Genomic DNA, 23368 nt, shown 5'->3' with positions numbered 1-23368 from the left:
CCCACCAGAAGGCGCCCGGGCGCTCGCTTTCACCGCGCGCAGCCGGAGCCGCCGCCGCAACGAGCCGGGAGCCGAGCCGCTCCGCACCGCGATCTGGACAACCGTGCGGCGGCCTGAGCCCTCCCCGCCCGGCAAGGGGGACAGGGTGCCGGGGACCCCCAGCTTTGTTTCCGGAGCTGGGGCGCCGCGGTTTCTCAACTCTGCTCTCCACCCCCACAGGAAACGCCCAGAACCACCCACCCAGCGCCGAGGTCTACAAAGCCCTGAGCTTCCGAAGGCGGGAGGGGTTGGGCGAGCCCGAGAGGCAGGAGGATCCCCCCGACCCAGGCTCACGCCGGGTTCCCGGATCAGGCCGCCTCCGGCCCCATGAAGACCCTCAGGCCGGGGCTGAGAGCCTGGCGCAGCCCGGACCGAAATCTTGCGGCGGCCTTAGAGCGTTAGACAGGTCAGTGTTCGGGCGGGATGAGGGGCCCGAGCAGGAGGCGGGAGGCGGCGCGCTCGCCGGTCCCCCCCGTTCCCCCGCACGAGCTCCCCGGGGCCACTCGCGCGGTCACCTCCGCCGGGGGCATCCAACGGCGCGGGCGTGATTCTGCATTTTTCATGACAAGCAAGGTGTGGAGCCGCCCTGTGCAGCCCACTGGGGGCCAGGTGATGCTCGGACCGAGGGGTGGGGGACGCGCGGGCCAGGGGGCGGCGGGCCAGGGGACGTCCGCTGCTCGAAGAAAGCAGTGCACTCCTACTTATACGCGGCCGCGAGGAAACCGCCGCATGCAAAGGTCTCTTGCATCAAGATGCCAGGCCTCGGGCGTGAGAGGAAACCGAGATGCGGGAGAGGGCGAGAAGAAAGGAGGCCGGGAGACCCGAGGCCCCGGGAGCGAAGGGAGAAGGGCCGGGGGCAACGATTCGCTGTGCAAATCCTAGCGCGCCGAGATGTGGAGAGCTTCCCGGGGAGCTGACCGGAGCCTCCAGAACCGCGGGGCTACGGGGTCCCAGCCCGCGCCTCCCCTCCGCACCTTTCTCACCCTCCCACCCCTCCCGCCCACCAGGATGCGGCTGGGCCGCCGGGCCCTCTGCGTGCTGGTCCTGCTGCTCGCCTGCGCCTCTCTGGGGCTCCTGTACGTGAGCACCCGGGACGCTCCGGGCCTCCGGGCACCTCTTGCGCTGTGGACGCCCCTGCAGGGCCCCTCCAGACCAGAGCTGCCAGACCTCTCGCCTGAGCCCCGCTATGCACACATCCCGGTCAGGATAAAGGAGCAAGTGGTGGGGTGAGTGCCAGGAGTGGTGGCGGCAGGGCGGCGCTCACTGGGGGGGGGGTGGGGGTGGGGGGAGGGGGGGGGTGGGGGGAGGGGGGAGGGGGAGCTTTTGTTTCCTGCACTGCTGAGCTCTGATGCCTCAGTTCTCCTGACTGGTTGAGGGAGGGGGGTGGGGGGGCTGCTTGTGAATCTTGGGCTGGGGAAACAAAATCTCTCCTTCCTGAACCTTGTCATGGTGATGGGGAGGGGAGGGTGTGCAGGCAGGGGAGGGCCTGAAAGACTTTCTGATGTCCTGATGGTTCCAGGACACCAGAAAGGAGAGTCCAGGTGGGGTCCTGAATGGTGGGGAGGCAACTCTGAAATCCTAGCAACTGGCCCTCTTCTACACCTCTGTAAAACCCAGATTTAGGGGATGGGTCGTCCCATTGTGGGTCTCCTCTCCTGGGTGCTGTTTGAAGAGCAGTGTTTAAGGTGACAGATGTTGGATGGGCAAGGTCAGAGGCCCAAGGTGTGGGGCGCCATGTTAATATTTAGCGGGATGTATGGAGCTGTATGGCGGGGCTCTGATGACCCTTCATCCCCCCTCCAGGCGGCTGTCTGGGAACAACTGTAGTTGTGAGGCCAGTGGAGGGAGCTTTCATTTCCCCTTCCAAAGGCAGCTCCGAGCCATTGACCTCACGAAGGCCTTTGACCCTGAAGAGCTGAGGGCTGCCTCTGCCTCCAGGGAGCAGGAGTTCCAGGCCTTCCTTTCAAGGTACCAGCTGAAAAAGAGGGCATGTCTCTGCGGAGGGTGAGCCTTGGGAGGCTTGGAGGGAGGGTGTGACAGGAAGGAGAGCCCCTCTGCCCTTGATTCCTTCTCTGTCCTCCACTGCCAGGAGCCAGTCTGCTGCTGACCAGCTGCTCATAGCCCCTGCCAACTCCCCTCTTCAATACCCCCTGCAGGGTGTGGAGGTCCAGCCCCTCCGGAGCATCTTGGTGCCAGGTGGGGGGGTCTGGGGGGTGACCTAAGCCACTGTGGGGGTGGTGGAGCTCAAGGCTGGGTGAGGAAGAGCTAAGGAAGATTGGAATAAGAGGCAGGGGGAGCTTCTGATGAAGGCAGGATTTGAGAGCAGAAGGGGGTTCCTGAGGCAGGAGGTGAGGACCAAAGGAACTGTAGGGTCGTCAGGAACTGCAGCTGACTGTAACTGGAGAGGTTTGGGACAAAGAATCTATTCTTTGCCGACCAAAGATTAGGTGGATAGGTGGGGCGGGCCATAAAGAGCTACCACTTTGATGGAAAGGAGTGAAAACTCAGTTACCCTAGGCTGCGTCCCAAAATGTGCCCTGCTGTGGCCTCAACAAAGAGGGATGGGTGAGAAGGTCTGTGCTGTGTGTGGTGAAAGAGAGAAGAGAAAGTGAGGAAGAATTCAAGGCTGTCTGGGATTCTGATTCCCTCTCCTTCCTCCCAGGGCTGAGCCTGCAGGCAGCTTCTGGTCAGGAGCTTTACCAGGTAAGAGGCTGGGGAGGCCGGGCGGGCACTAAGGATGGAGGGGGGGGGCGCCTGGGTGGCTTAGTAGGTTAAACAACTGACTTTTTTTTTTTTAATGTTTATTTATTTTTGAGAGAGACTGAGACAGAGCTTGAACAGGGGAGGGGCAGAGAGAGAGGGAGACACAGAGTCCAAAATAGGTTCCAGGTTCTAAGCTATCAGCACAGAGCCCGATGCGGGGCTCGAAGTCACGAACCATGAGATCATGACCTGAGCCAAAGTCAGGCGCCCAACCAACTAAGCCATCCAGGCACCCTGCAACTGACTCTTTCTTTTTTTTTAATATTTATTTATTTTTGAGAGAGAGAGAGGCAGAGTGAGAGCAGGGAGGGGCAGAGAGAGAGGGAGACAGAATCAGAAGCAGGTTCCAGGTTCTAGGCTATCAGCACAGAGCCCAACATGGTGCTCGAACTCACGAACCGTGAGATCGTGACCCGAGCTGAAGTCCGACACCCAACCAACAAGCTACCCAGGTGCCCGGCAACCGGCACTTAGTGTCAGCTCAGGCCATGATCTCACAGTTGCTGGAATTGAGAGCCCTGTGTGGAACTCTGCACTGACAGCACAGAGCCTGCTTGGGAATCTCTCTCTGCCTCTCTCTCTCTCTCTCTCTCTCTCTCAAAATAAATAAATAAACTTGGGGCGGGGGAGGGGGCGGGAAATGGGATGCTGGAGGGAGACAGGGCTGCCAACAGAAAGATGGAGGAACCAGGGAGGCAAGAGGCAGGTCTGAGGCCTAACCCTCTCCTCTCCAACCCCCTCTCCCAGGTGAACCTGACTGCCTCTTTGGGCACCTGGGACGTGGCCGGGGAAGTGACGGGAGTGACTCTCACTGGAGAGGGGCAGCCTGATCTCACCCTCGCCAGCCCAGGGCTGGACCAACTCAACCGGCAGCTACAACTGGTTACTTATAGCAGCCGAAGTTACCAGGCAAACACAGCAGACACAGGTGTGAGGTCTGGGCGGAGGCAGGGGCAAGCTGGGTCAACAGAGAGCCCAGAAAGGCTGAATCAGGCAAATGGCAGAGGGTGTGGGAGATACTCCGGCAATGGCCAGAGCTGCCCAGTCACACAATGGGCATTTCAGCTAGGCCAGCAGGGCCAGAGAGGGAGAGAAGGGGCCTTTGTTCATCTGGGGCCAGAGCAGGCCAAAGGGAAACCCGAGCCTCGGGTGTGTCCCCTCTTCAGGCCAACCATGGGGGCCCCAGGAAGTGATTTGCCCCAGGAGCCAGAAGGCTCAAGCTCTATTCCCAAACCACCACTTACTGGAGGGCAAGGGACTTCATGTCCAAGAGCTCCCGTGTCTCCTCCAGCAAAAGAGGCACAACACAGCCCGCCTCCTCTCCAAGACTTGCTACACCAAATCTGCTCCCTCTTTGGGGCCTTTGCATTTGCTGTTCCCTCTGCCTAGAATGCTCTTCCCCCAGATTTTTGCATGGCTGGCTCCTTCTTGTCACTTGGATCTCAGCTCAAATGTCTCCTCTTCACTATCACATTACTTGCTTTATTTTCCATTCAATGCTTGCCAGTATCTGAATTTTATTTACTTAGCCTAGAACCAGAATGACTAGGTTCCTATCTCAGCTTTGTTGCTTAAGAGTTGTGTAAATGTAGACCAGTTGCTTAATTTCTCTATGACTTTTTCTGTAGCAGGAATCTACCTTATGGGGCTTGTCAAGGTTAAGTGGGTTCATATATTTAAGGTAAACTTAAAAAGTACCTGCACATAGTAAATGCTCAATAAAGGTTAGCTTTTAGTTAAATCATTTTAAAAAATTAAATCTTTAATTTTCTTTCTCCCACCCATTAGAGTGTTAGTGCCATGGAGGTAAACACCTTGCATTCTTGTCCACCAGGGCTCAGGAAAGTGGTACACAGAGTAGGCACTTAAATAGTGATTTGCTGAAAAGGGAATGTTGTCCCAACTTTAAGGACCACGTCTGGTGTCCTTTCTTCCCAGTCCGGTTCTCCACGGAGGGACATGAGGCCGCCTTTACCATCCGCATAAGACACCCACCCAACCCTCGGCTGTACCCACCTGGGTCTCTACCCCAGGGAGGTGAGGCTGGTGCGTTCAAGGACCTAAATCCAGGCATGGTGGGGAGAAGCTGGGAGAGGGAGAACGTGGGAGATGTTTTCCAGCTCCTCACTTCCACTCTCCTTCTCTGCACCTAACCCTGTCCCTCACTCCCAGCCCAGTACAATATCAGCGCCCTGGTCACCATCGCCACTAAGACCTTCCTTCGTTACAATCGGCTTCGGGCGCTCATCGCCAGCATCCGCCGCTTCTACCCAACGGTCACCGTGGTCATCGCCGACGACAGCGACAAGCCAGAGAGCGTTAGTGGCCCCCACATCGAGCACTATCTCATGCCTTTTGGCAAGGTGCGCAGTCAGCAAGGCTGAACCGCGCGCCAGAGGGCGCCGAGAGACAGAGGCGCGCGGTGGGTCTGAAGTCACCGGAGTAGTGATTCCAGGACTACCTGCCTCAGAAATACTGGTGCCTGTGAATCACGGCGATTCCTGGAACATAATAAGCTCCGTGGGAGGAGGAATCGCGCCTATCTTATTCGCGCTGCATCCTTAGAATGTGCTTAGCACCTAGGGAGCGCTCAATAAATGGATGATGGATGAATGAATGAATGCACGCATAAATTAAATGCGTTCTAACACCCTCCCCCAAAACACGGACTTATTACCCCTGGCAGTTGGGAAACTGCATTTCTTGCCTAGCTCTGAGCCACTGGTAGGTCCCGGAAAGTTTAGAGATGCGTCGGGAGAGAGGAGGAAAGGTGGCAGAGGGGTTGTGTCCTATCTCTATAGCCTCACTAACTGTATGTACCCTGCCCCCAGGGCTGGTTCGCAGGCCGGAACCTGGCCGTATCCCAAGTAACCACCAAGTACGTCTTGTGGGTGGACGACGACTTTGTCTTCACGGCGAGGACGCGGCTGGAGAGGCTTGTGGACGTGCTGGAGCGGACGTCGCTGGACCTGGTAAGGGAGGGCCCGCGGAACGTGGGGTGGGAGAAGGAGGGACTCCAGCAAGCTAAAGCAGCGGCGGGGGAGACCCGGCCGAGAGCGGCCGGCCCTGGGACGGACAGAGGCCGACGAAGGGAGCCTGGGGGACAATCTGGGTCCTGCGGGGGTGGAGCGGGAGAGGACGCGGCCGGGGAACCGCCCGAGGGAGGGGCAGCGCGGATCTAACTGCCGGCAGTCCCCGTCCCGCCTGGAGCCAACCTCCCACTCCCCGCAGGTCGGGGGCGCGGTGCGCGAGATCTCCGGCTTCGCCACCACCTACCGGCAGCTGCTGAGCGTGGAGCCTGGCGCGCCAGGCCGCGGGAACTGTCTCCGGCAAAGGCGCGGCTTCCACCACGAGCTCGTCGGCTTTCCGGGCTGCGTGGTCACCGACGGCGTGGTCAACTTCTTCCTGGCGCGCACCGACAAGGTGCGCGAGGTCGGCTTCGACCCGCGGCTCAGCCGCGTGGCGCATCTGGGTGAGTGGCGTCCCCTCCCGACCCCGGGCAGAGACCCCCGCGGGGCTCTGGGCGAGGCTCCAAAGGCAGCGGGCACTCCTACGCCCACCCCAGTGGAGCCCAAGGGCTGGCACCCGGGGCCCCTGGAGAGTTCTGCGAAAATTTACCAAGCCTTGCGCCCCGGGCAAGAGACAGGGCTCCCTCCCTGCTGGCCCGCACACCCTTTAAACCTCCAAGCCCAGTACAGCTACTGGGTCGGCCGGCCTTTAACTTCCCCCACCACTGTCAGACCTTGAGTCCAGTCCCAGCCGCTTCCCCTGGTTCAGACCACACTCCTGGAGCGGCCTGTTCAGCATTTATTGAACATTTATTTAGGTGTGTGTTGGGGAGGATGGGGGTATGCTCTCAAAACACAAAGTAAGGATGTTGACTTCATTTTACGTAAGAGTAAAATTAGGACCCAAATGAATTGACTAGCCCAAGGCCCTCACAAAAGGAGTCTTTACAGGTGCAGCCTGTGTACCCCAACTCTCAGTTCTCCCTTTAAGGCTCGGCCCTCTGCGCCCTTCAGACGCTTCACTGTGTACTCCCCTCCATTGCCAGAATTCTTCCTGGACGGGCTTGGTTCCCTGCGGGTGGGCTCCTGCTCAGACGTCGTTGTGGATCATGCATCTAAGTTGAAACTGCCTTGGACCTCAAGGGATGTGGGAGCAGAGACTTATGCCCGGTACCGCTACCCAGGATCGCTGGATGAAAGTCAGGTGGCCAAACACCGCCTACTCTTCTTCAAACACCGGCTGCAGTGCATGACCGCAGAATGATGGCCACTCGGGCCTTCCAACTCTCAGGCTGGGCCTGCCTCCTTGTCCCTGCCAGGAATTTCTAGCAAACCCCACCCACCACCCAGTGACTACTCCACTGACTGTCCCTGATCCCCTTCAGAATCCGATCCCAAATAGGGGCTTGTCCTGGTGACACTCCTCCTTTCTGCGAGTGCCCAGCGATGCGATGGAGCCATAACTCGACCCACGGCCAGTGCCAAGTCCTCCCCCCAACCCTCTTCTCATGGGGCAGGAAGTCGGGGGGGTCACTTTCCAAGTGCCAAAAAGCCCATGGGGACTCTAAGAACCTAAAATGGAAATACTCTCATCTCCTTGGGACTGAGGGGATGGGGAAGCCCCCCAACGTGTATTCCCAGGGCTGTGCCCCCTCCCCCATCTCTGGATCCAGGACTCTGTGCACCGGTTCCAGCCCCACCCGTATGGAGAGAACCAGTGACTCCGGAGCTGGGGCGGGGGCCGGTGAACACACAAGTGAAAGCCATTTTTAGTTGTGTCTCTGCAATGCCGCGGGCATGGAGAAAGGGGCACCGAGGGCAGGCGTGTGGACACCCAGACTCACTTCATGAACCCCAGTGGCTCTCAGCTTTGTTTTATTAGTTACATGAAGTGAGGAGACTCCTCGCACACATATTGTCGGGGCCCTCCACACTCCAAATGACCGGGTCAGACCCACACTGTGCATGTCTTTGGACCTGTAGGCTCCTGGAAAGGAGAGGGGACCTGTCAGGAGTAGATTAGGTACCCTCCTCCCTCTCTTGGCATTTGGCAGTCTTCTGGGGGGCACACCACCTCACTTTGAAACCCTAGCTCCCCAGTTCTTCATGCGGAGCTGGGCCCAGTCTCCTTGGCTTAGCCTTAAATTGACTAATCATTTCATCCCCCCACTTTCTTCCTCCAGCTTCCTTCTCGGCCCCCTTCCCCAAACCCTCTGCCTAGATCTTCAGCCACTGACTCACATGTCACTTGCTCCACCCCAGCGCCTCCTGGATCTCACTCCGGTTCCTACTGCCCCCTCACCAGTCTCTCCAGGGCATGAGCAGCTGCGTCCTGGACACTCACAAACAGCTGCTCTGGGGTCACTCTGTCCAAGAGTCCTGCCTGGGTCAGTGTCCCCAGCACTGAAGCTGTGTACAGAGGCAGGTCAGGCTCTTAGATCTTAAATCCACACTGCGTCCTTTTCCCTCCCCCAAGCATCCAGCTATTCCCCCCCCCACCCCACCCCCATCCCCAGGTCTTCCACACCTCTCACCATTACACTGAGCCAGGAGAAGGTGGATCCCAGCATCTCGGCATCGCCTGGCTAGCTGCAGAAGCGGGGCAAGGGGGTTAAATCCCACATCAGAGGGTAGGCATGGGATAAAGGGACTTTCTCCTCAACCTACCCCGTCCCTCACCTGTACCACCTCTCTGGCTCCAGCAGCATCTGCAAAGGTGATACCACTGCAGTCTAGGACCACCACTCTGACAGGCTCAGCAACTAGGATGGGAGAAGGCAAGCGTACCCAGATGCCTCCACGGGTCACACCCAAATCTCCCTCCTTGTCACCCCGTCTCACCTGCATCAGGTGGGCCATCTAGCTTGGGAGTCTCCTGTGGGTAGAGAAGGGCAGTCACCACAAGACACAAGCATGAGCGTGCGCCCCTTAAGCACAATGATCCCCTTGAGAAGCCGCACCTGCCTCCCACTCCCAGAGAAGCCACACTCCCCTTTGACCAAGCCTCTCACCTTGCGTCCTTCTCTAAGCCCCAGGTGCCACTCCAGGACGCGGCGGAACTGCCCGCGGGTCCCAAAGTAGAGCGGTGTTGGGTATCTCAGGATGCAGAGCCCCGGGACCTTGAGGAGCTAAGATGTCAGAGGGTCAGAAAAACATCTGGGCCTAATCTTCCCTTCCCTCTCTGTCTGTGGCCCACCCACCTTGTGGCTCTCTTCGAGTGGCCTGTAGAGCTCCGTCCCCTCAGCAAGTCCAAGTGCCAGGCACTGCACCCTGGGCAGGAAGCTGGGGTCAGATTCCCAGCCTGGCCTGGCTGGAGAGTCACCCCAAGCACCTGTCCTCTCCCCACCCCTCTTCCCAACTCCTCTCATCTCTACTCCCACCTCTGGGTGCGGCAGACCACAGTCATCATGGAGAAGATCACGCCCACAGCCAGGCCCAAGTCCACACTCAGGATCACTACGGCCACCCACGTGACCATCCATACAGCCTGCAGGACATGGATGGGAGTGATATGCCCCGGAGAAATGCCAGGCCATGGCTGCTAGGGAAGGAGGTCCAGGGGCAGTGACTGCCTGGACAAATGAGAGGGAGGGATAGCCCAGGAGAAGGTAGAAAGAATGACAGAAGGGACAGAATTGACCCAACAAGGGAAATACACCAAATGTAATCACCCCAGACCTTGCACTAGCTGGGGATTTACAAATATTCGGGTCTGAAGGGGTTCAAACCCCACTCTCCACCGTGTCTCTGAGTAATGGGATTAGGAGGTATGCATGTTGGGGGGGATTGGGGGGGGGAGCTGCAGCATTTAGGACCAGAACAATTAGCTCCAATCCAGGGCAGAGGCTGGGATGCTGGGAAGTAGGAGGGGGCAATCTGGGGGTAATGCTGCCACTCTCACAAAGTCCATGCGGCTGATGCGCCATAGTTGTGGAAGTTCCTGCATCTGGAAGAACATCTGGCGCATGCTGGAGATGTTGATGCAAGCCAGGACAGCCTTGGGGGCAGAAGAGGCAAGCTAACTGCCCCAATGTCCTAGAATGTAGCCACCACCCCCCCCCCCCCGTCACCCCCATGCCTCCGCTGTTCCTCACCTTGGGCAGATAGTAGAAGAAGGGCCCCAGCCAGAGCAGCACTGACAGGACAACTATGCAGGAGAAGAGACCTGCCAGCTAGAAAGGAGGAGGGATGGATGCAGAGAAGGAAGGGAACCTCACTCAGCCCTGTGTGAGAGCTGGTCTGCCTGCCCCACTCTGCCTCGGCTTCCTTGGAAGTCTCCCTCCTCCCAAATCCCCCTTCCATGAAGCCGTTCCTCAGTCTTCAACTCCCTTCTTGGTATTCCGCCTCTCACATCCACCTTTCCCCTCTCCCAATTAAATGCCTGTCATTCACCGGTCTCTACCTAGGCGTAGTTCAACTTCCCTATTTTTGTAGCCCATGTCCACCTTAAAAGCCACTGTTGCATTACCCTAAAAGCAGGGAACCACCTTGTTGGGGCACCAGCAAAGTAGGAAAGCAGAAATATTAGGGGGAGACTGTCATATGTGATATTTCTTTTTAAAAGAAAACGTCCTCATGGGGCGGGGGTCAGAATTTCGTCTTTCAAATTTATATGACAGTTTAGTATTGTTTTTATTGTGAACTACATATGGGCACTGTAAACTTGTTCAGTGCTTAGAGTCTGCCAAGGTCTTAATGGAGCCTTGTTACCTTCTATCTCTCCTACCTAGAAACCACCCCCCCCATTCACTCTCCCTCACCATTCTCCTCTGTACAGCTGCCCCCCAGGTATCTATCTACCGGTCTTCCACCTGTTTCTCCACCACCACCCCAACCTAATACCCACCCCCTTTCTCACCCAAGGACAAGCTCTTACCTGTGTGTTCCCACCAGCATCCACTAGTAGGCTGGTGGTGGCCAAAGTGGCAGAGTTGGGAAAGCAGGAGAAGAGGGAGGAGATGAGGTTGGAGATACCATGTGCCAAGAGCTCCTGGAGGGATGCAGTCAGATGAAGAGGAGAGAGAGACAAAGGCATGGGGCGGGGGGGGGGGGGGTGACGGAAGACATCAGATTAGGGAGTTGTCTCCTGAATGCAATTGGGGTCTTCAGTCAAAGTCACACCTGGTTGGAGTCAACAGTGTAGCTATACTTGTCTGCATAGATGGAGGCCAGGGAGGCAGACACAGCAAAAGTAACCAGTGCGATGGGCAGTGAGTCAGCCAGAATCCTGGGCAGCTCAGCCAGGTCGGGAAGATGGGGTTGGGGAAATCTGGAGAGAGAGGGATCCATGGTGAGGGTGGGTTGTGTATAAGAAGGGTATGGGGAAGAAAGAGAAAATAGGGCGGGACAGGCCAAGAAGGAGGTGTGGGTGGGAGCAGTCTGAGAATAGCAGGCTGGTGTCTTGATTCTCTCTTACCCCCCAGGCAGCAGCCCCACAATCTGGATGTTGTATCTTGTGTCCAGGGAAGAGGTGAAGCACAGCACAGAGGCCAGAAGCACCTGGGAAAGAGCAAATTAGAGCACGGCAGAAGATGAGCTTCCTGGAAGGGGGGGGGGGAAGCTTCACATGAGAGAGGATTAAAAGGCAGCATTAGGTGTTTGCAGGGGCCCAGCAATTGGGGGAGTTGGGATATGTTTGGGATGACAGCCAATCGAGAGTGAAGGAGAGTGGGAATGGGAAAGGAATGAGGTATACCTGAGGCTGTGGTAAGAGATGGACCGGAGGAAGAGGCGCTCCGCTCCCATGAGGGATGGTAGATATCAGGAAGTACACCCAGCCATTCTAAGTAGGACAGCTGGGATAGATCTAGGGATCTCCCGCGTATGGGTGGAGATGTGGAACACTTATTTAGTCGGCGGAGGGGGAGAGAGAGAGAGAAATGCAGGTGGGCGTGGGAAGGGAGAGTAACTGAATTACAGTGAAGGACCGGGTAGGGGGAGGGCAGTGGAGGTGCTGTGGGGAGCGACACCTCAAGGCAACGCTGTAAGCAGGAAGAAAGCATTCTAAGAGGTCTAGAAGAGGCTCTGCCAGAGAAGTGGGACCGTGTGGGTGGGGGATTCTGCACGGTCACAGTGTTCTGGGAAGAGGCCTGGAAAAGTACGCGTGTGCACAGGACCTCTTTCTGTAAGCTCGCTGCCTTCCACGAGGGGGCGGCAGCGGCCAGCTCCTACCCGACCGGCAAGGTCTGTGTGGTTCAGGGGACCGCGCGACCCGGCAGCCATCCTCACCATAACGATTTCCCCCGGGATCGGGGTGGGTAGCTTGTCTCGGAATCTCACGTTCAATTCTTTGACCGGCACGAGCAGCGCCAGGCTGAGTGCCGAGATGGTCAGTTCGGCCGGACTGCTCCGGGGCAGCGCGGTCAGCACAGCGGCCAGCGTCTGCGGGCAGGGGCGGTGATCGAGGGCCCGGGGCCAGGGTCGACTGCCCTCAGAGCGGACCCACCCGGCCAAGGCAAGGCCTCCCGGCTCCCATCAGAGCTTTCGTCTCCGCAGCGCCCCTCATTCAGCCACGTGGTTCTAATCTCCTTTCCTCCGCCCCCGTCACCCTCTATCCCTCCACTCGCCGTCCTTCCTTTCCCGGTTTCCCTCTTCCCAGGACCGCTAGAAGCCGCTTCTCGGCCGTTCTCCACCCCCACCTTGAAGAGAGAGAAGCAGCCAATCTGGCGCGGGAGGGGCAACCCCAAAAGGCTCGGCAGCTGGGACACGAGCACGTGCAGCGCGGCCCCGCTGGTCAGCGCTTTGACCACCGGCTCCGACAAAAAGGTGGACAGGACGCCGAGCTGCAGCGCGAACATGCCCAGCTGCAGGGGAGAAGATGCGCAATCACTACAGGAGGAGGAGTGGACTCGCCAGAGCGCAGTGCGCCAGTTGCTCCGCGCACCTCTCCCGCCTAGACCCGCGCATGACACTTGTCCCTCCCTCTCTCCTGGCCCAGTTCCCCCGGCCCCAGTGTGGATCCCCCAGGGTCCTCCCTCACCATCAGCGCCCCGCTACCGAAGGCCAAAGCTGCAGCCGACCCAACCCGCTGAGCGTCCAACTGTTCCCTTTCGATTCCGCTCAGGTTCCCCCCGAGGGGTTCGGGCACCAGCCGTTCCACCGCCGAGCCTGTCATGAGGCTGAGTACCGCGAAAGTTCCTAGGGCCGGGGGACAAACGCAGAGATCACCAGCTGTGTCGCCTGGGGCGCGGCGACCGTCCGGGCTTCGCGCCCTCGGGCCTGGATGCTGCAGTCAGACCCCGCTCTTCTGGAAGGCTGCTGCTCTGATGAAGACGGTGGGGCCGAGAGCCCGTGCAGCAGCCCGGAACCGGCGGTGAGGGAGGAAAGAAGGGCGCACCGGCGGGCAAAAACTGCCCTCTAACTGCATCACTGCCCGCTCCCGCAGACCGCCCGCGGACTGCGCGCTCCTTTGGGTGACCGCGCATCTCTTCTTCCCTCTTCCAAGTCCCGGAGATGTTCATTTAAACCAAATGTCATGGGGGAAGAAAAGTTCTGAGGAAACTCCCTTCTCTCTGCCCCCACTCGGCACCCGCAGCAAGCTTTGCCTAGGTCCGAGGTTCCTGGCAGGGTAGCGACAGAGGCGGAAGGAAAGAAGGGCAGGGGAAGAGGGGAATAAGAGCTAAGGAGCTTCCAAGGGCCGAAGTCTCAAACCCCCATCCATTCTCACCCTACAGAGAAGGAGAGGAGTCACTGGGTTACTCACCTGTGGACAGGTGTCTACCAGTCCCCAACAAGGTGTAAATGAGGACAGGGAAGAAAGAAGTGTAGAGTCCGAACACTGGAGGCACTGAGGTCAGGAGGGCAAAAGCCATGCCTGTATGAGAAATGAAAGGGATGATCTTCAGGGTCTGTGTGTGGGGTTGGGGAAAGGTGACTAGCACCCAAACTCTTAGAGGACGCTGAATCATGCCACATGAGGGAACCTAGGGGTTAACAGGCCTCGGTGGGAGGTGGGAGGTTGTGGGGCGGACAAGGTCACAGATCCGTGTCGGCCCAGTCCTCCGGGGAGTAGGGTGCAGGGGTTGTTCCTCTCTCCAGTTCCCTGACCCGGAACGTGTCCAAGACTTCTAGAAGGATTGCGCAAATGAAGGGGGCTGGGGGTGGGGATCTGATGCAGCTCCGTGGTCCTTACCCAGAACGTGGTCTGAGGTCTTGTCTCCGAACCCTCGGCCACCCTAACCCAGCCCTCGCTCCCAGGTGCCCAGCTCCTGCATCCCCCCCTCCCCCCGAGCTTGGGCCGCTGACAGGCTAGCGTTAGGGCCGCTCACCCTGGGGCACGTGCACGATGCCCACGGTCACCCCGGCCACGGCATCCCCGAGCAGCCAGGCCCGCCAGCGGTAGTGGGGCAGCCAACGCAGCGGGGGCAGCCGCGCCCGCAGCAGGCGCCACGCCCCCGGCCCGGAGCAAGCGCTGGCCAACCGCCTCCACCGTCTGCACAGTCGGGACGAGCGAGGCTCCGCGAGTAGCTCCGGCGCCTGCTCTGCGTCTCCGAAGAGCCGCTGGAACCGAGCCTCGGTGAGAGGTTCCCTGAACTTGGCGCCCAGAGGGAACTTAAGGTCGGAGGCCTCTCCCAGGCCTGGGCTGGTCCCGGCGCCCGGTAGCCCACTCATTTTGCCCCTGGCCACCTCCAACCCCGCCTAGTCTTAAATAGCCCTCCACCCGCTAGCCCTGAGTCCCGCCTCCATGAAGCAGGGTCCAATCCAGCCCCGGAGGGCGCCCTCTCTTGGGGACCTTCAACGGCCGGGAGAGAGCAAAGGCTTCGGGAGCGGGCGTCTCTGTGTTAGGCGTTTCCTCAGACGTCCTTGGCGGGGTCGCGGGCTCCGGAGGCTGCCAGGGCGGGGCGGAGGAGGGGGTGTGGAAAGGTGTAGGGACCAGAGACAGAAGCCAAAAGATAGCGCATTCTCAACACCCAACACCCACTTTTTACCACTCCTAAGCTTTTGATTCCCACCTGCTCACTCCCGGCTCCCTTCGCATCGGCCCTTTAGGAGGAGACAGCGGCCCTTTAGGAGGAGACAGCTGGCTGGGCCGCTGTGACCTGTCATTCCCAGAGCCTCTGCATCCCCCCTCCCCAAGAGGTGAAGATGCCGCCCCTCCCCCCCCCCACACCACACACACATACCTCTACCCCAGACCCAAATCCTCACGGGGCACAGCTTGCCCCCAAGAAAGTGTAAGAGGCTCTGTGGGCAGAGAAGCATCACAAACTGCTGAGCTGGGCCGCAGCTACATGTACAATGTAGGTCCTCAAAAACTTATATTTGTGGTTAAATTAAGTTCAAAAGGGGCATGCACCTACCTCATGTACCCCTGTGGTCCCTCAAGAGATACAGAGGTTCTGAGCTCCAGAATCCTATTTTCCCCATCCCCTCCTCCATTTACAAGAATGCTTGGCACCCCTCCCCATCACCCTCTGGTCCCCAGTCCCTGACCCCAAAGCCCTGGGGGTGGGGTACAGGGAGGGTGGGTCTCCCCTCTTCAATTCCTCCTATTGTTCCCCAGAAGTCTTATCTGGGTTGTACGTCCTGTCCCCCCCCTTAGAGGTCCCTCCCCCCATTGTCGGCCAAAGGGACCTCAGGCCCACAGGGAGGCTCCTGCTCCTCCGCACCCTCCCACCCCAGCAGCCTATTGTCTGCTGAGGAAGCCCAAGTACACGTGACTAAGCCCAGGGGACAAATGGACACAGTGGACACACCGATGCCCACAGACCCAGGATAGGGCATCTGGACATGGATCTCGGCGTGTTTGGCTTTCTCTGTCCCAGGGGCTGTCCCATAAGTAGGGAAGGGTGAAGGCCCCTGTGGGCTGTGCATCTTGGGTCTGTGGCCTGAAGAAGAATCCTTTCCTGCTCACGATGGATATGCCTTATGACCTCGCAGACCGCAAAAAGAAGGAGATCCAAAGCTGAAAAGGGCCACAGCCCCCAGCCTCCTCTCCACCTTTCCATTCTCCCTCAGCAGAACCTGGAGGCCTCAGAACGAAAGGTACTCGGGCATTTAGTGCTTTAGAATCTGGGTGTTGGGGGGAATGGTGGGAAGTCAGACCACACTGGACTTCCCAATGGAGTCTAGAATGGAGAGATGGGAGAAAAAGGCTGGGGAAAGGGCAGGATATACATCTAGGAACTAGGGTTTTCCAGTGGTCCCAAGTTCCAGGTCTAGACTGTGAGATGCTGCAGCTGTCGGTCAGGTACAAAGACAGTGACATCTTTTCTCTTATACCCTGTGTCCTCCTCTCACCAGACTGTCCACACGCCAGCTGGTTTCTCCATTTCACTTCACCCCACCAACCCCTCCCATAGCTCCCCTTCCCTCTGCCGAGACAGCAGCCTTAGTGATATCACAAAACCTTTATTTTCAGAAAACTGAAAGAAACAAAATCAAAATCAAAACCAATCATTTTTACCTGGCCCCTGCCCCAGCCCTCCCACCCACCCACACATCCTCCTTTTGGGGGGGGTACCTGTGATGCATGCAGAAGGGGTGGGAGCTGAAGGAACCTACATTCCTTAAACAGAAAGAAGTCCTTTTGAGTCTAGGTATCCTCGTCCAAGTCAACACCACTCCCAGCCTTGCCCCCTCCCCAGACACATCAAGAAGGAATTCTGAGGTGGTGCCAGAAGGTTTGCCCTGAAGTTCCTCGGGAAATAGGGTGGCCGGGCCAGCACCACCCCAGGCCTTCACCAGTTACAGCTCATCTTCATCCAGCTTGGCAAGTCTGGCTTGGCAGGGAGGGGTATTTGGGATTGGTGGAGCTGGAGGAGAGTCACGAGGAGCTTGGGGGAAGTCACTGAGGGCCTGAGGAAAGACTCAAGTCAGAGGATAAAAAAAGTTCCGGAATCCACCCTCACTCCTGTCTTTTCAGTGCATGCCCTAGCCAAGCCACCTCCTCTTGCCAGGCATCTTAGATGATCCGAGACCATCAGCCTCTCCCAGGGTTGAACTGGAGGAGGGACAGGTAAGAGTAGGGCAGTAGGAAGGGGCAGACAAAAGGCAGGTGGTGGTTATAAGGAAATATGGGGGGAAGGGAATTTAGGGATCCCAGAACAAGAGGAGCCCTCCCCATTCTATAGCAGGGGCGCTCCATTCCTCATACCTGTGTGTCCAGGGGCAGGGGGGCTCTGGCCACCTCCCCTTTGGGCAACAGCAGCAGGGAGGGGAGAGAGCCGTTGATGGGTGCTTGTGTGCTGACCTGGGCCCGGTCTCCAGGCCGGATTCTCCCAGGACTCCCCACTCTAAGCCCTCCTGGCCGCCCCAGGCTGTTGGTCTGACTCTCCCTCCTCTGATACTCAATGGGTGACTGCAATGCTGGGGCAAAGAGAGGAACAGAAGGAGAGTTACAACAGAGACAGGCCTTTTCCCTAAGAGCTCTGCCCAGACCACCCTCCCACTTTGCCCTCCTCCCATGAACTGTCAGCCAGTATAAATTGCTGGGGAGATGAAGAGAAGCTGGGGTCAGAGGGCAGGGATTGGAGACTGGGCAGTGAGGGAGGGATTCAGGAGGTCAAAGGGCCGAAGGAACATGTGGGGGAGGGAGGGTGAGAGCTTCACCATTGAGAAAGTTCCGCTGGCTTTCCAGGATCTGAGCCACTTGCTTGATCCAGGCCTGACTGACCGCAGGATCTGCAGTCTGTAGGACATAGCGCTGGATCCCACCCTCTGGCCCTCTGGAGGTCAGTGCAAAGCGGCAAGGGTCACCTTGGAGGTTCCCCTCCAGTCCCAGGCAGCTCACCTGGATTGGCAAATAGGAGACAGCCCCCAAATTCTTTAGGCCCTCTCCGGTTCCTGCCCCTTCCAACAAATCCAAGAACCAGACATTCTCTCAGAGGTCTCACCCTATCCCAGGCAGACCCCTCCCTTGTGGCCTCCTCCCCACCTTGATGCTGCTTTTGTACACATATCCAGCCTGCGTTCCACCTCGTACTCCTCCTCCCAGGGCCTCGCTGAAGATGATGATTTGCTCAAAGAGGAAGACACGTCTCTCTCGACCCCGGGAGGAGAGCAGACCGCCAGCCTCAGGCTCTGTGACCCAGAATGTGTCCTGGCCCAAGAGCTTCCCCTGAGCAGTCAGTTTGCCCTAGAACCAAAGGACGGTGGCTTTGAGAAAAAAGCGAGAAGAGAAAAGGGACACTCTCTGTTCCTCCCTCCTTCCCCTGACGCTCCCAACCAACCATGGGGTCAGTCCCAGGGGAGGACAATTCCCCATTAGGACGTCCCAAGTACTCAGACTGGGGCAGAAGAGCATTGGGCCTCCAGTTTCCTGTTCTATCCCCATACCTCAAACCCCCGAAGTCTCCCCAGGGTCATCATGTCATTGCAGCGCTTGGGTACAAAGCACATGACCTCCACAGCTTGCTGGGTCACAGGTGAAGAGAGAAGCATTGTCATTGTCAAGGAAGAGACCTCTTCAGACCATGTTTCACCTCTCAACCAGCCTCCCCATAAAAGCGAGACAGCTCAAACCACCCAAGGAGCTGGGAGAACCCAGAAGACTAAAACAGTAAGATCCTGGAAGGATAAAAAAAAGTGTCCAGGAAGATCTGGGAGTCCTCACCTCCAGCTCTTCAGTATCCATCCCAGCTCTACTGTAATATTTGAGAAAATCCTAAGATGTAGAAAAGAAACGCTCAGGGAGGTTTTGAGGACACCCTCAGAAACTCTCACATCCTCCCCTTGAAGGCACAGGTGAGGATGCCCAGGAAGTATGGGGGGCGCCTTAGGAACTCTGAAGAGATGAATGAGAAAAGGGCGGTCCCAACCAGAGGTACCCCCAGGGAACAGGTGGTCCTGACCTTGAGCAACAGCTGGTATTTCATGATCCTCTGTACTGGTTTGATGAGGAGGTCATTGAGCTGCAGGCGGTGCCCCAGCTGCTGCCGGAGCTCCTGGGGACAGGGACTGGGTGGTTATGTAGCCTGGAAAGCCTGATGATTCTGTTCCCCTTTCCCCAAGGTGCCTCCGCCACTGACCTCAAAGTAGCTGTCCCCAAACTCTGACACCACGTGCTCGGACTTGGGCTTATTCTGGCAGTACACCACGTACATATGCAGCCTGCGCTCCTAACAGGGGTAAAGTTTAAGGAGAGCAGGATGGGTGCGGAGAGAAAGCCCCTCTCCAGAGAGCTGTGACCCACTCCCAAGCCCCTCCCCTCCAGGGCCCCACCCTCTTAAGCCTCACGTGTTTGATGAATAGCTGAGCCAGCCAATCAGGATCCTTCAAACACCGCTGCAGCTCCTGCAGGAAATAGCTGGAAGGGTTGGCAGGGAAAAGGCTGGTCAAATACCCCCACCCCACTCAACTTAGAGCTGTCTACCCTAGCTGTGCCATTAAGCCACTCCAAAGGTTCCTCAGGCAACAGTGGGCCCATGGGTGGGATACAGAGACTACCAAACATCTATGCCCTTCACCCTCACTCTCAGGAATCCATCACTCACTCTCGATGCCACTCATAGATTTGCTGGATGTTCCCAAACACAATCCTGTCACGGCCTCGAAGACTCTCTGGGACCCCCTGAGCGGCCATGGTGGCCATGTAACCCTGTAGGAAGGTTGGGGTGAGAGCGTGAGCGTCAGGGGCCAGCCCTGGTAGGAAAAACCCCTCCACCCCTAGAAGTCTAGGATGTAGGGGGTGCTGGGAAGGTGGGACAGAGGAGTATCAAGGCATCCCCTAAAATTAGCCTTGGGCAGAGGGAAAGGGCTGGGCTACAGCTGAGAAGAGAAAAGGGACCTACCTCCACAATCTGCCCCAAGTCGTCCACATACATTTTCTCTGTCTCTACCAGTTCACTCAAGACATACCTGGGAAGAGAGCAGGAGTGCACATGGTTGATTTAGCAACTTCCTCCCTACTGGACTAGAAGCTCCTTCATTACCACAACCAACCTCAGAGGAAATTCCAAGTATCAAATCTAAAATGTGAGGGACAGTTCTCTGGAAGTTGCACAACTGGGGGGCGGGGGGAGGGAGCAAAAGGGAGGGAGAGTGTGGGGACACTTACATACTCCTTTCCAGAGCCTTCTTCTTCTGTTCCTCCTCACTCTCAGGGGCCTGGGATAGGGTCTCCTCCTCAGGTGGCTGGAAGGAAAGAACATCCTAGAGTAAGCAAATGGATGCCTTTTGGGGAGCTGTGCAGATCCATTTCTTCATACCTGTGTCTTATCTCCAGGGCCCTCCAACAATGTGGTCAGCAGGGTCAGTTCTGGCAGCTCCTCTCCAGTGGCTAGAGCTGGTTCCAGCATCCAGTTCTGGGAGCCAGAGGTCAAGTGTCAGAGGTCATGGACAGTAGCTACCTCTCCCCAATAACCAGTGGCCCCCAACCTGCCCTCTCTCCCAGTGTCCTTCATGGATGTCATACATGCTTCTGTGGTGCTCCCTGCTCACCTCATATGGTCCAGCCTGGCCACCGTCTGCCTCAGTTTCCACACTGAGACAATGTTTGGAATGACCCAACCATCTTCTCAGGCCACTGACTGGCCCTGGGGGGCCCGGGGAACAGGGGCCAGAGCTGAGGCCAGAGCTGGGGCCAGAGAGGGCAGCCAGACCCGAAGCAGCTGAAGCTGAGATACTCCCCTCACTGCCAGCAATGGAATAGGATTCTAATGGGGAGTGGGGGAAGAAAAGGGGCCATAGATATTACTCTAGCTCCAGATGCAGGGCCCCTAGGGAGCTCCCAGAGGCTCCTCTTCATGATGCTGAGCCCTCTCCCCCAGGGCCCACTCTCTTGCCATCCTCATTTGAGTTGGCAGGGATAGAAAATTTCACCTAGGCACCCTTGGAAGGAAGGACAGTAAACACCTGGGCTCCCAGGGCCTGGAAACCTCCGTTCCCCCATATCCTGAGCATGGCATAGATATGGGGGGGCAGCCATCTGGGCAGACACTGGAAGCTGAGGGTGGCCATCTGCTCTCCTACAATCTGCCCCCTTCCAATGGGCACAGACCATTCCCTGAGAAGGTGGGGGGGGGCAGCTAAAAGCCCATCAGCCACCCCCAGACTCCTCCTCCACCAGTTGCAGTAATCACTATAAAAAGAAAAGACTTCTGCAGCCCATCTCCCCAACACATGCACAAACCCAATAGAGGGGGCAAGTGAGGAGAGCTCGTGAGGGCTATCTGCCCTGGGCCCAGGAATAGAGGAGCTGTGCTTTGTCATAAAACCCCTGCTAGACCCCCATCCTCATTCCTCCATTCCTCTGGCCCTTTTCAGATCTGAAGTAGATTCTCAGCAAAAGGATTTAAGGAAGATGCAGTTCTAGGCCCAAGGGGATTGTGGATGGGTTTTTCTCATACCCAGTTGACTACAAAACAGAGAGCAGAGTCTCCTGCCCCTTCCCCAATTTCCTTAACTTGAACTGATAAAAATTTGGAGGCAGACGGGATCTTGGAGATCATCTATTAAGTCACTTTCCTGGAAAACACAGGTACAGGTCTCCAGCCTCTAAATCCCTAGGGTCAGCGCAATCCGAAGTCCTGAACCCTCGGCCCGCCCCCCCCCCCGCCCCAACTCAACACTGGGCCGTTGCGACCTCCTCGAACTCACCACGTCCCCCCCGGGCGAAGCAGCAGCCGCATTTTGCCAGCACTTTTCGGATCACATGGGGACAGGCACAGCGACCCCCCTTGTGCCCCCCCCCGCATGGCGCCCGGGCCCCCCCGCACCCCCCACCCGGGCCGGCCATGCAGGGGGAATCACGGGGGGGCGGGGCGGGGACGGCGCCGGGCGCGCACCCCCCCCTCCCTCCTACCCCGCTCCAGGCTGGGGGAGGGGGGGAGGGAGGGAACAGGGAGGGGGAGTCCAGGGGTAGGCGGAAGTCTGGTCTGGAGGAGGGCTGGGGGCTCTGCAGAGCGGGCGGCGCGAGGCCGGGCGGCCGAGCTGGGCGGGGAGTGTTTCCGGAACCCAGTCGGTGCGTGGCCCAGGGTCCAGATGTCCAGCGGGGAGGGGTGGGATGGTGGGGGAAGCTGGGCCGGGATGCGGCAGCCTCTCCAGCTCTGTCTCCGGCCTCTCGGGTTTGGGATGGTTCTAGGCCCGGGCAGGGAGAAGGCGGGGGCCGACTCCCCGAGTCACTGGCGCTGCGCGGGTCCGGGCCGAACGGCGAGCCGAATAACAGGCCCGGCCGCGGTGCCGCCGCGGGGAGGGGCCTCTGCGGCCCAGCTCCGCCCTCTCCCTCCCGTTCCCCGCTCCAGCCCCAGCCTGTGCCGCGCTCCAGCCCCAATCCCCCTCCCCCAGGCACCACCACGTTCCCACTCCACGTCCCCACAGCCTCCGCCTCTCCACTCCAGCCTCGGCTCCCCCGCCTCGGGTTCCCCTCCCTCCTGCCTCTCGGGCTCCCGACTGCGGTGCGCTGGGTGGGGGTTAAGCCGGGCGGCGGGGTCTGCCCAGGTTGCCCCTCAGCCTCTGCGGTGGAGAAGGGAGCGGACGGATGGGCCTGGATCTGTGCGAAGACGTCCTGGGTGTTGGGACTGTCCCAAGCCGCGCAGGAGTAGACAAGCCCCCTCCCCAACTTCGGGGATGAGTGAATGGGGAGCTCTGTGGGGAACACCGCCCAGGTGCCGCCCTCTCGCCAGACCCTTCTTTCCTCCAGTCCCCAGGACTCCAGCTGAGGCTAATCACCAATTAAGGCGAAGTCCTGGAGCCTGGGCTGGCGACGAGCCAGGGGTGGGGCGTGGGGACACTCCGCCTGCGGGGGCTCGGGACCAGCTGATGTGGGGGACACACAGCGGACTAGAGGGCGAGAAGCCTGGCGGTCTTGGCAATTAAATGGGTCTCATGCAGATTAGATGCGAACCTTTATGCTAATAAGCGCAGCATTATTTGAATTCGCCACTTTGCGCAGGACCGCAAACTGTGCCCCACCCACCCCCAGCTTCTTACCGGGCAGCGGAGCCCAGGCGGGAACCTCACGTTCGCGCTCCCCTTTCTGATGCCCCTCGGTACAGTCAGACTGTGGCTCGGTCCCTCCTGGCCCTAGGGGGCTTCTCTTCGGGGGCTGTGTGGTAGTAAAGTAGTAAGATTGGTAGTAAGGAAACCGCCCTCCAAGCCCAGACGTGACCTCCCGCTTTCCCTTTTTCCTCCTGTCAAATCCACATTGTTGTAAAACGGTCGCCGAGGCTGGGTTGGAGGGAGCGGTTCACCCAGACCAGGGCTATGGCCCTCTTTTGGAACTCTTAGATTCCTGCAGAATTCTGCCCTGCAGAATTCTGCCCTGCAGAATTCCTGTTTGCAGGTAAATTCATTTGTGGGGTGCAGACCTCCTGAAACCGCCTAAAGATACCCGACCCCACCGTGGTCCCCCTTTCTTACCCCCGCCTGCCCGGGTAGGGCGCATGCGCGCAGCATGCCCCCCATGACCCCCAGTATCCGGTCAGTGCGGCCAGGGGCGGGGCGGTCCGGGGGCTTCATGCTGGACCCCTACCCTGCTCCAAGTTTCAGGGCTGAGGGGGCACGGAAGCTGGGGGGCTCAAGGCCTGCGTGCGTCCGGGGAGTTGCTGCTGCCGAATCCGCCCCCTGCCCGGCTCCGCCCCTACTCCCATCCCAGCCAAACTTCTCAAAGGGGTAGGGTT

At 58.5% G+C, this 23368-nt stretch overlaps 3 protein-coding genes across 5 annotated transcripts; 1 reads left to right on the top strand and 2 right to left on the bottom strand.

The window, feature by feature from the left end:
- The first annotated feature begins 25 nt into the window (after nt 1-25).
- Nucleotides 26-7576, top strand: B4GALNT1 (beta-1,4-N-acetyl-galactosaminyltransferase 1). Of its 3 annotated transcripts, none has more exons than XM_047066702.1 (11): nt 26-445; nt 1047-1265; nt 1843-2007; nt 2129-2235; nt 2702-2742; nt 3550-3730; nt 4741-4839; nt 4975-5165; nt 5634-5774; nt 6034-6274; nt 6857-7576. In XM_047066702.1, the coding sequence occupies exons 2-11, from the start codon at nt 1048-1050 to the stop codon at nt 7072-7074; spliced, it is 1602 nt and encodes a 533-aa protein (XP_046922658.1). In that variant the 5' UTR covers nt 26-445; nt 1047; the 3' UTR covers nt 7075-7576. The 3 variants fall into 3 exon arrangements, with proteins under 3 accessions (XP_046922658.1, XP_046922659.1, XP_046922657.1); XM_047066703.1 differs by having other exon boundaries at nt 27-445; nt 1909-2007; nt 4741-4848; XM_047066701.1 differs by having other exon boundaries at nt 27-445; nt 4741-4848.
- Nucleotides 7577-7758: 182 nt separating this feature from the next.
- Nucleotides 7759-14420, bottom strand: LOC124502178 (solute carrier family 26 member 10-like). Its single transcript, XM_047066700.1, has 18 exons — nt 14078-14420; nt 13513-13623; nt 12790-12947; nt 12449-12613; nt 12039-12191; nt 11227-11309; nt 10932-11079; nt 10687-10800; nt 9905-9982; nt 9712-9807; nt 9191-9297; nt 9011-9080; nt 8822-8938; nt 8652-8685; nt 8490-8572; nt 8345-8399; nt 8113-8219; nt 7759-7797 (listed from the first exon to the last, which is right to left on the bottom strand). Exons 1-18 carry the CDS (start codon nt 14418-14420, stop codon nt 7759-7761), a joined length of 2061 nt encoding a protein of 686 aa, XP_046922656.1.
- Nucleotides 14421-16496: 2076 nt separating this feature from the next.
- Nucleotides 16497-23207, bottom strand: ARHGEF25 (Rho guanine nucleotide exchange factor 25). Its single transcript, XM_047064945.1, has 16 exons — nt 23109-23207; nt 22680-22794; nt 20190-20404; nt 19958-20053; nt 19807-19883; nt 19541-19607; nt 19244-19347; nt 18987-19056; nt 18779-18868; nt 18602-18694; nt 18364-18414; nt 18087-18164; nt 17686-17886; nt 17361-17541; nt 16906-17117; nt 16497-16607 (listed from the first exon to the last, which is right to left on the bottom strand). The coding sequence occupies exons 1-16, from the start codon at nt 23205-23207 to the stop codon at nt 16497-16499; spliced, it is 1860 nt and encodes a 619-aa protein (XP_046920901.1).
- Nucleotides 23208-23368: the final 161 nt, after the last annotated feature.

The sequence above is a fragment of the Lynx rufus genome, unplaced genomic scaffold (assembly GCF_022079265.1).
Source record: "Lynx rufus isolate CCGP_SWC_20201006 ecotype Redwood Valley unplaced genomic scaffold, mLynRuf1.p SCAF_7, whole genome shotgun sequence".
NCBI lineage: Eukaryota > Metazoa > Chordata > Mammalia > Carnivora > Felidae > Lynx > Lynx rufus.
Note: the sequence above shows the minus strand (reverse complement) of the source record. Positions and strands in the feature narration are given on the sequence as shown.